General features: G+C 33.5%; 1 protein-coding gene and 1 long non-coding RNA gene across 2 annotated transcripts; both read right to left on the minus strand.

Moving 5' to 3' along the window:
* Positions 1-3,171: 3,171 nt before the first annotated feature.
* On the minus strand, positions 3,172-4,605 carry LOC145630637 (uncharacterized). The gene is made up of 4 exons (XM_081682853.1): positions 4,443-4,605; positions 4,048-4,350; positions 3,854-3,959; positions 3,172-3,772 (listed from the first exon to the last, which is right to left on the minus strand). The coding sequence occupies exons 3-4, from the start codon at positions 3,932-3,934 to the stop codon at positions 3,266-3,268; spliced, it is 588 nt and encodes a 195-aa protein (XP_081538979.1). The 5' UTR covers positions 3,935-3,959; positions 4,048-4,350; positions 4,443-4,605; the 3' UTR covers positions 3,172-3,265.
* A 2,721-nt stretch (positions 4,606-7,326) lies between these two features.
* On the minus strand, positions 7,327-11,391 carry LOC145630638 (uncharacterized). The gene is made up of 3 exons (XR_014112151.1): positions 11,228-11,391; positions 10,764-10,855; positions 7,327-7,398 (listed from the first exon to the last, which is right to left on the minus strand). It is a non-coding gene; the product is annotated as an uncharacterized LOC145630638 (long non-coding RNA).
* Between the last annotated feature and the right edge of the window lie 563 nt (positions 11,392-11,954).

Genomic DNA, 11,954 nt, shown 5'->3' on the forward strand with positions numbered 1-11,954 from the left:
ATGATGAATGAAAACGGAGTTTTTAATACGATATTTATAGAGAAAATCAGCCAAAAAAGATAAATAAACAAAATAGAGTCTGACGCTCAGAAAACAGAGCTGGCGCCAATGGCTAGTGTCAGGCGCCAGGCTTGGTTCCAGGCGCCAAGGCCTGGGGTTAGGCGCCAAGCCTGATTTTAACGCGTTTACGAAAATCAGATAAATTTTCCGTACTGGAGGATAAAATCATATATTTTCCTCGAAAATGCTATTTGATTTTAATTAAAACTCTGAAAAGTCAAAATACAATTTATCAATGATAATTAAATTAGAAATGAAAAGAACCTTCTAGAAGACTCTAGAAGACTAAAACCATTCCTAATTGCATTAGGAATGATAAATCATATAAGGCCCTCCCCTAGATCATTGGGCCGGTCATAAAGCTCAAACCGGGCCCAGTTTGGTAAATTGGCCATAACTTCCTCAATATTCATCGGAATTGGGCTTATAATATATCGTTGGAAAGATCTTTGCAAGCCCCATCCAACTACACTATTATTGGACCCATATCATAGACCAACCTAACTATATTGGCTGTTTTCTTAAAAATAAGTTTACAAAACAGAGAGAAGAAAAAAAGAAATAAAAACTTTCCGCAACACTAGACTTTCCACACTTTCGCTTCATTCGATTATGATTCGACGCGAAAGGTACTCATCATTGGGTTTGGTTTTGGGAAGACACAAATGGGTGTCTACACATAGGATATCAGACAGGTTTCAATTTCTGAATCGAAATGTGAAAATGAAGTGGAAGGAAGTAGAGTATGCATACAGGTGACAGTTCTGCTAAACCTTAGTAATCAATCTGCAAATAGCTGAGCATAATCAAGTAAATCAACTCAAATTACTGATTTACTACGTATACCTGAGTATGCCAATTAAAATTCTTAGCTTAAATTGTTGAGTTGGTTTTTAATAATATCGATCAATGCATTAGTCTGTCGAAATCCACATACAACTTTCTGATTTCTTTGTGTTCCTCAATTTGTTTGCAGAAATGGATCGAATACAAAAGGGTACTTTGTTTGGTCATTTGTGGATCTATTCGAGGTGTTATACGACTACAAATACAGCTTTGGTCTGTACTATGTTGATTTTCATGATCCAAAACGGACCAGGTATGTTAAGCTGTCTCAAAGATGATACTCAACATTCTTAAACGGGAAAAATGTAACTGTAAATGATGAAGGCAACCAACCACGAAAAAGGTCAACCATCCTTAGGACTACTCCGGATTTGGATGATGGGTTTTCGAGTTAAGGTCTCTATACTTTTGACTAATTAAGCTTCCTTTGTTTTTGAATTTCAATCACCCTAAGTAGAGAACTAGCTAGTGGTGAACTATGATAAAAAAAATATATTTAAAATATATATGTTTGTGGTAAAAAGTGACCAACAAAAGTTAAGTTTAAAGTACTGTATTTTATAAAATAGTCTTTTAATTATGTGCCGGATCTTTTTTACCTTTGCTTAAAATCTTTAGAGAAAAAAAAATGACATCTTAAAAGTTGCATTTGATTATTCTATTGAAGTTGTACTACACTTATCTACAGAAAATGAGCTGGAATTTTTTTTTTTTAATAAAAAGTACGAAACAAACAGAATTTTTGATTGCAATAAGAAAGATCTTTTTTACCAATTTTGATGTGATCTTTCAGAATTTTTCTGGTATTAAAAAATCCACATTTCCTCATCAATTACCAAACAGAATCCTACCTAAGTTGTTACAGTTGCTTTTTTTTTCATGACATAGCTATAAAAAGTACTAAAACAGTAATCCATATTTTCAATCCCTCCGTCCCTAAATAATTGTTATTTTCGCCTTTGAAGATCAAATGTCCTAATAAACAGCATAAAAATATCGAGAGAATTTAATGATCAATAACTAATCTTTAAAGGCAAAAGACATTAATCGAAACAACATAAAAATATCGACAGAAAATGTTTCCTAAAAAGAAAAATTGACAATAAAATCTACTGTATAAGAATAAATATACTTGCATTATTTGAAAACAGATTTCCAATAGCTACTCTAACTGTATTCCTAATTTCCAATGAACTGACCAATGTGTGATCAAACTTTACCGATTATAGCATCTAAGTTTAATAAGGTGAGGTGGTTAGAGACTTGAAAACGGATTGGGCATATTTATTTACCGACTACTGGAGATCTGATCTTACACCAATTTGTGGTACATTAGCTTTTAACATACAGTTTCTAACATTTAGACAGAGATGCAAATGCTCTAAATGCTAACCAATCTTCAACTGGCCAGTTATCATCAAAGAAGAGTCACAAAGAAAAAAACAAGGAGAATGGCTCCCTATATTGGATATTGTAACAAACATTCATGCAAAGAATTCCAGCTTTATACATAAGTAGATTACCCCTTCTCTACTGAATGTGACCCAAATGCAAAGCCTAAATGCAAACCAAGGGTTTAGTTTAGAGTAAATATGTGATTTCTTCACAAAATTCAGAAGACAGAGAAATAGAATGGCTGAAAGCAATTTGATAGTACTCCAACAAGGTAACTATTATCCTTCATTCAAACTAAAGATTAATTTTAAAAATAAATGAAAAGATGCATTTACGAAATCAGGCTAGTTATAAAAATCAGGCTAGTTATACAAATTCCATTGCTTAGTAAGTTATCTGAGTCATAATTGAACAATGGTTTCATACTTTCATGTGATTACATATGCAATAGAATCAGGAATTTCTTACAATTGCTTCTGTTTTTCAAATTATTGCTGATGGTACTAATAGTTAAATTTTCAATTATTCTGTAAACAGTAAAAAAGAAGTTTTATTAAATGATTAATTTAATTATGATTATTTATCTAACGTAAAAATTAAGAAACAAGTGCATATAATTTTTCAATGTAATATTGAATAGGGGAAAGTATTTACCTAATTAAACCTCTTCGTTCTCTCTCTTTTTGACAGGAAGTTCTACACCTAAACAATGAGAATATAGCTCTAATTATATATGATATTGACGAGAAAGAAAAAAAATAGTGTGTTAATTACGAGCAAATCGAAATCATAAGAAAAACCGCTATAACGATGGTATGAGAAAATAGATTGTAATTAACAAATAGAATTACCAAAAAGTAAAGGGATAAATTCAGCAAAAGGAAATATTAATTAATGACAAATATCAACTCATAATTAAATTCCGCAATTACAAATCCAAATTAAATAATAAATAGGAAACTAATCATTCATTGTCGTTATCTACTTCGTGTAACTCATCCCCTAAATCAAATAAGTCTCTAGGCTTAGATTTTACAACATGAAACCATCCTTTTCGTATCTCATCTTCAATGTAGAAAACCTGTTTTGCTTGAGATGAGAAAATAAAAGGATCATCTTGCAAATTTCTTCCTGAATGCATCAACATAGAGAAATTAACATATATAGAGCCATTTTGATCTGATTTAACACCCCTATGTATGTCTACCCAAACACAATGAAACAATATAGCTTTGTAAGTCCCATAATAGTCCAATTCATATATATCCTTCACTTTCCCATAGTATGCTTCTCCATCTGCTTCAACCATAATTCCTGAATTTTGGGTAGTCAAACGGCTATCACGGTCGATGATCTGAAATTTATACCCATTGATCATAAAGCCCTTCATTTTTTTACCATAACAATTCAATCCCCCTGCCAGAATTTTTCTAAGTTTCCCATCTTCGGTGGTTTCATCTATTGAGTGTACCTATCATGGTAGAATATAAAGTCAAAAACAGTCTGCTATTTTTGTAAGAAAATTGAACACATTAGGATACATATATATCACCTGACTTCGCAACCACTCTCCAAACTCGTTGATGATCCAATCACTTTCATCACTTTTAGTGATTGGGTTATGTGTATTCATTTGTCGCTTTAGATTTAAAAATTCTCTTCAAAGAAAGGAAAATAAATTATAATTTATAATGATATATTATAATAATTGGTTATTCATAAAATAGAATAAAACCTGCTACTTACTCGAGAAGATCTTTAATTTCATCAGAATGATGCAGTAAAACATAACGATGAGCTTGTTTTAAGCTTTTGTCATCTATACGGAAATTGACTTCTTTCCCAATTGCTCGACCGCCAGAATTACACAAGTATTTTCCAGAATTGGGACTATCATCATCAATTCATTTAGGTTTGTTAAAGACAGTCTTAACACCTTCAAGATATCTTGAACAAAACCTAATGGTCTCCTCTAAAAGGTACCCTTCTGCAATTGACCCTTCAGGTTGGGCTTTATTAGCTACATGTGACTTTAGATGGGCCAAGTACCTTTTCAAAAAGTGAAATTATAATTAAAATACAGTAAGTTTATAGATTTTCTAGATGAATTTAGATTAGACATATATGTAAATAAATCTAACCTCTCAATGGGATACATCCATCTGTACTGTACTGGCCCACCGAGTTTAACCTCCTCCACTAAGTGAATTAGCAAATGAACCATGATTATGAAAAACGAAGGCAAAAACTCCATTTCCAACTCACAAAGGGTTAATACAATTCCTTCTTGAAGAGCATCTAGATCATCAGGATCAATAGTAGTGGAGCATAATTGCTTGAAAAAGTAAGACATTTTTGCAAGCAAATCAATTACTTTTATTGCATTAGAAGCTCTTAATGCGACGGGAAGGATATCTTGCATCAAAACATGGTTGTCATGGCTCTTAAGGTTAATCAACCTTCTTTGCTTCATGTTCACGCATCTAGAAAGGTTAGATCCATAGCCATCAGGGACTCTGAGTTTTTGTAAAACTTTTAAGAACCTCTCTTTCTCCTCTACAGATATAAAATAAGAAGTTGAAGGCATATGATTATATTGAACCCAAAGATGTGGCTTTATGCCCCATCCTTGAAGGGCATCTCGATCATCCTTCTTATCTCTGCTTTTATCGGTATTTAAGAGAGTATTTAAAATATTGTCACACACATTTTTTTCTATGTGCATTACATCTAGATTATGCCTCAACAAATTATGCTCCCAATACTCTAAATTATAAAATATGCTTCTCTTGGTACCAATGACAACATCTTCTTCATTATTACCCTCATTACCTCTCTTTCTTTTTGATGCCTTCCCATAAACATACCCAACCTTTTCTTGTAGCCCCAATATGTCAGTCCCACTAGGCTGAGGTGGAGCTTCACCATGCTCTTCTCTTCCGTTAAAACTGTCACTCTCAAATCGATATGAATGACATGATGGAAGCCATTTTCGATACCCACAATAACAAGTCTTACTCCAAAATATTTCAGAAGGAGTTGAATCAATGCATATAGGGCATGCCATATAGCCTTTGGTGCTCAGACCGGAGAGCATTGCATAACCAGAAAAGTCATTAATAGTCCAAAGCAAAGCGGCTCGCAATTTAAATTTCTCTCCATCATAAGCATCAAAAGCATCAACCCCACTCCATAACAATTTCAATTCATGAACTAGTGGCTGCAAATACACATCGATGTCAATTCCAGGACATGTTTTACCAGGAATGATAATAGACAACATGAATGAAGATGGTTTCATACATAACCACGGTGGAAGATTATAGGGAATCAACACCACAGGCCATGTACTATAAGTCGTGTTCATCAAACGATATGGATTAAACCCATCACTTGCAAGTCCTAATCAAACACTACGAGGATCCGAGGCAAAATCCTCATAACGTTGATCAAATGATTTCCAAGCTAATGCATCTGAAGGGTGCCTTAACATCTTCTTATCAACATCATTCAATTTATCATTATAAGTATGATGCCATCTCATATCTTCTGCTGTTTTTGAGGACATGTAAATTCTCTTCAGTCTAGGGATAAGAGGAAAGTAACGCATTACCTTAGCTGGCTCACCACTCGTAGAAACAGTCTTATCTTGATCTCTGACATTATCATTTCTACCCTTATTTTTCTTCCATCTTGATGTACCACAAACATGACACTTGTCTTTCTTTGAATAATCACCCCAATACAACATACAGTTATTTGGACAAGCATCAATCTTCTCATACCCAAGGCCAAGGTCTTTTATTATTCTCTTACTTTGATAATAAGATGAGGGGAACTCAAGTATTTCGGGAAATGCGTCTATGAGAAGCTCGAGTAGCATATTAAAGGATTCAGCAGACCAATGGCTCACACATTTTATGTGAAAAAGGTGTAAAAGAAAAGACAGTTTGGAAAATTTAGTACACCCGTCATACAATTTCTCATCGGAAACATCAAGTAATTTCTTATACTTAGCTTCATCTTGTGTTGTTTAAAATTCTAAATCAATCTCCTCTTCATAAAAGACAGGGTCTTCAAGATACTCGTCATTTTCATTATTTTCATGTGGTTCAAAGGTTAGGTCATTTGAGGGTTTTTCAAAACTAAAAGCATATCTCAATAGGCCTCCCATATCATCTCGACCTTCAAACCTTGTTTGATCTAGTGGGGATCCTTGGCTAGTACTCCCTCCATCACACCCAATCATACGCTGAAGCAAATCCCCTTGACCATGAAAAATCCATTTCTTGTATGATTTATAAAACCCGTTAAACAAGATATGTCTTTCTACATCATTTACGCGAAGCCATTTATCCACTTTACATGTCTTACATGGACACTGAATCTTTCCTTCTACCTGAGCTACCTTAGCAAAGTTAATGAATTGCATACAACCTTTGACATATTGAGTGTGGCATCGTGGAAGTTCTATCCAACTTGTATCCATATCTATACATAATTAATACTTTAATAAGGGAACTATAATTTTGACCAAATAAATAGAAAATTTTAAAGCTTATTTATCAGAACAAATATCAATTTCTTCACAAACTAAAATACACAACAAAGCAGATTGTGGTAGCATACTTTTAGTTCATATATTTTGATCATAAAACCGAGGAAAGGTCAATCATTATAGCCATGCAACAGGAATAAAAGTTATATTTATAGGATTTACTATATGAAATCTAACCTATTGATACAATTTTCATTGCATACTATTTAAACCTCACTATATAATAATAAAAAAATTTAAAAAAAATCACCCACAATTATATAATTAAACCAACGTAATCAAAGATGATGAACTATTGGAGATAATAAATAGTTATAAGTCACTAAGTTGCTTTTTTGTCAAAGTCATTACAAACCATACAAACAAAATTACATGCTTACTTGGTACAGCATAAAACAATCTTAAAGCTTATCTCAAAACTAAACTGTCATAACTTGAATTAGTAGCATATAAGATGTGAGTAATACCTTGGTATAGCTGTCTTCAAGAGTTTGCTAAACTAAGCAAGCAGTGACCAAAAGAATCCAAAAGGATGAATGCTGAAAAACAAAAAATACAAGCAGTTCCACACATTAGATGATATATTATATAATATAAAGAATTATGTTCGAGTGAAAAAAAAATAGGGGGGGGGGGAGAAAACTCAGAAGACACTTCAATTCAAAACAGTGATAACAAAAACAAATACAGTAATTCAATACTCAAATGCAAAGTTGACATGGGAGATAACATAGAAAAATACACATTAGTAGTGGAATCAAATTGGGAGAGTTTGAAGTTGTTAGAAAAATACTCATTGAAAAAATTTACTAGGAATTTGATAAATTTAAATAACATGAGATGCTGGTTTTATTGGCTTTTGTGTGGGCTGCGTGGGCTTTTCGCAATTCAGTGGTGTTTGGTGAGACTTGGAGAAGTGAATTAGTAGGAGTTATGGGTTTTGTGAAACTTGTTCTCGATTTTAAAAAATATTATTCGAGAGTTTGCTCTGGCTTCCTGCTAGTGATAACTGATACGGAATATGTTGTGCTAGGACTAGGATTGTTGCTCTGAAAAATGAATAATACCATCCTACATTCCTATGCAATGTAATACAGGAACTCTACCACCGGTCCACCACCACCACCACCTTCAAATGAGGTCTCTAATTTCCCACCACGCAGAACCTCAACTTTTCACCAAATTTCCTTCATTTTTTCTGAAATACAGAAAACCCATCTTCATTCTACATTATAGATGCCTCTCAAATCCTCAAAATACCATCTTTAGCTCAATCATAACCTCTTGTACTACAAATTCAACTGCCTCTTACAATGGGTGGGACGATTACAGGATCTGGGTTGATTCAGACGAGTTGGGTGAGTCCAATTACTTCAAAAAATTTCTGATTTGATCTGGTATTAATGATAAAAAGTATGTGTTTACGTGTATACTGGGTTTTGTATGTGCATTAGCCATTTCTAGGGTAAGAGTTTCGTCGATCATTGTTTTTCCTGCTACTGCTATTGTTTTTGCAATTGGGTTTTTTTTGGGTTTGCTAATGGAAAACCCCACAAAAATTTGAGTTTAAATGGGTCTAAAATAAGGGTTTATGCTGAAAAATTGAAAAGTTTAGTGGAGATTTTTGATGGGTTTGATGTTAAAATTAGTGATTTGAAGAATGAGATGAAGAATGCAATTGAGTATGAGATGGTTGATTTGGGTGATTTGGAGAGTTATGTGAATGTTGTTGAGACAATGGATGGTTTGATTGTAAATGCCAGGAATTTGTTTGAAGATTGTATTGGTGGTATATTGGTGGAGGGACTGGAGGTGGGAAAAAATCAAAATCAGAAGAACAACAGGAGGAAGAAAGAAAATAGCAGTAAAGGGTTTGATTTGTTTGAATTTATGGGGGGATTATTTAAAAATAATGCTGATGTTTTGCAGTCTAGCAGAACAAATTTTGTGAAGAGAGATAATTTGGCCAAGGATGTGGCTGGCCGAGGCAAAGAGGATTCGCGAGGTGCTGAGGGAGCATCAGACCCGGTGGTGCCTTCTGTGGATGGTAGTATTATAGGGCAATTGTAATTAGTAATAGTAGAAAGAACAGATTAGATGGTAAAGATCAAGAAACAAAGAGAAATTTGCGAAGAGGAAAACAAATACAATGGATGCATATTTGGATATTAAAGATCTTCTCAATTCTAATGAGTATAATTATCAAAATGTAAGGTTCACTGGTAATCAACAGTTCAGTTTTAATATGTCAGAATTTCAAAATTGGGTGTTAGAGGATAGTATGAGTAGAAACACAGAATTTGACTTCACAAAAGAACATCTAGAAAATGAGGGTTCCTCGAAGAATCAACAGATTTTCGAAAATCAAAATGGAGCTTTTGAATCTTATGAAGGAAAGGAAGATATTAACATTAGCTTATGACGCTGCAATGTTAGAGGAGAATGGCATGGGGTTAGGGGCGATTTTTAGGGATGCTGCAGGCTGTGTTCATACAGTGGTGGTGCGTAGGGAAGTCTGCAGAAGTTCAGTTGAGGTGGCTGAAGTTCTCGCTGCTAGATTGGGGTTACAGGTTGCCTTGAGTCTTGGTTATCAAAAGGTGGAACTAGAATGAAAATGCTACTAAATTATCAGGTGCAATTAATTTGAAGTACTTTGTGAGGTCTGTTTTTGATCTACTGGTGGAAGATATATGTAGCTTGGGGGACAATCTTGATTTTTTTTCTTGCCATCATGTGAAAAGGAAGGGTAATTACAGCAGCACACTTATGATAGACTTACTCCTTCAAATGAGGTGGAGCAATTGTTTGTAAATTCCTTTCCGCAAAGGGTCATGTCCTTGGCGGAGCCTGATGTAATCTGATTTGTGGTTAATATTATGCTCCCATTCCCATTATTCAAAAAAAAAGTTGTAGGGAAAACAAATACTTATCATGCCAGAAATTTTAATAAAACAAAGAGATAGAAGACATCACAAGGTCTATCCTCAACTACATCTTGCAAAAGCAGCTTATCCCCAAATACGAAATATGTTTTATGCTACAACCTACAAGCAATGATACAAAAGCATAGAACAACAATAATCCAGTTTATGCTGTAATCCATAACAATGAAAGGCAAACAAAAAGACACCTTCCTTGTGATCATTACTCGAAACTATGATCAGTTAAATTTGGAGTTTACATGAACAAATTTAAGTAGTTAAGCAAAATATAAATGAGTAAGAATCTGCCATATCTTAACTCCTTAAGATCAACTATACGAACAACATGATTCGATTCTTAATAGTTAATTAAATCTTTTCTCAGATATTGTTTAGCATAATGACTTTTATACTCAAAGAAACAATCACAGAAATGGTAATTCAGCATTCCGTGATTTAAAAAAAAAAAACCAAATCTTGTCTTTATTTTCACTAATCAAAACTCTATGGGGTAAGACCCATGGTTTGGGCAGGATATATATGTTGTTCTTCTCTTAATTCCTGCAGCCAATGGAGACTACAATTGATGGCATAATTTCTAAGACATATTACCAGCATGCTCAAAACTCTGAATTCAAGCAGTCTGCTAAACTAAGTGCTACATACATCTCTGTTCTCAGAAATTGATCACCTTTAAGAAAACTATTAAATATATCTAATTACATCAGAAAAGAATATGAGATATATTTTGTAATCAGTGTCACCAAAGTCAGCATACATCTTTATTTTTATAGTTATCCCATTTAGCCGAAGAAGGTAACAGACCATCGCCTATTATGAATCATCAAATAATTATTCATTAACTATGGATTTAGTAAAAGCTTAAGCTCAAAACTCACAGCCAACTATAGACATTCAACGATACAAAACAGAAATTTTTATCCAGAACGATATTATATTTAGGCAGTGCGTTTGTACATTACCTCCAATTCTTGAAGCCGTTTCTCCTCCTATTTAGCTTCTGATTTTCCACTTCTTTGCACTTCAAATACCACAGATTCTCCTCTGATGACCTCTGCGTTAATATGGTCAAAACAAATCTGCTGGTTAATTGTAGTTGTGCATTTTGTTTCAATTTAAAAAATAATCTAATGTTTGAAAGCAATGTATATGTAAAAATTTAATTAAACAACTAATTGAATATTTATACATCTGAAAATTATCAAAAAGTTACAATTTTTAATGAAAAATATGCATAATTCGAGTAACAATTGCAAATGGGTAACTAATTCTTTACCAATAAAAAAGTTAGAATATAATTAACCAATTCAATAAATCAATTAATTCAACCAATTCTTCAACTATAATCGGAGATTATAATAATCATGCATGCAGCTATCAACATACATAATAATTAAAGAAAAAATTGGAAAAAAAAAAAACTTACGAGATCTTTAGGCTGAATCTTGATAAATTTTCTCCAACAAACAATAGAAACGGTGAATTCAAAGTCACAATAAAAATTAACCCCAAAACTAAATTAAGAGAACTTTTTTGGCAAATTATGAAGAGTATTAATGCAATCTGCAATTCACATCATACGCTTCAAATATATCGAAAAAATAAATTGAAGAGGTAAGTAAGAAGTTGGCTGAGATGATTATATGCTACCTGAAATCAAGAAATTAGGGACTTTTTTTTTGAAGATTTATAGTTTTTAGGCGAAAATCTAAGAGGCAAATAAGGTGGTTATTGGCAACTGCTCCACAAAACCGTACTGGGAGCTGATAGTGAGGACGAACATGGGGTACAGTTTCACGGGATATCAGATTATAACTTTTGGTAAAATTTTAATTTCAGCGGGTTGTGTAAATGTGTAATTGATAGTTGGGTGACACGTTTCATTGTATTCAATATAATGACGCTTTTGAGGGTCAAAATATATTTTGGCTCTAAAGTTGGTGAAAATGTATAAATTACGTAATAGTGGACGGAGGAAAATTATGACCCATTACAAAAGTGTCAAGGCAAAAGCGTCAAAATTTACTCTATTTTCTTGTAGTGTTGACGAAGATTTCATTCACCATTTTTCCTCCTTCTTCTCTTCTCCTTCACGATTACACAACAAAGACAAAAAAAAACACGTCGGAGCTTCTACTGCGTGCTGCCGCCGA

This window comes from Chenopodium album, chromosome 5 (genome assembly GCF_948465745.1).
Source record: "Chenopodium album chromosome 5, dcCheAlbu1.1, whole genome shotgun sequence".
Classification (NCBI taxonomy): Eukaryota; Viridiplantae; Streptophyta; class Magnoliopsida; order Caryophyllales; family Amaranthaceae; genus Chenopodium; species Chenopodium album.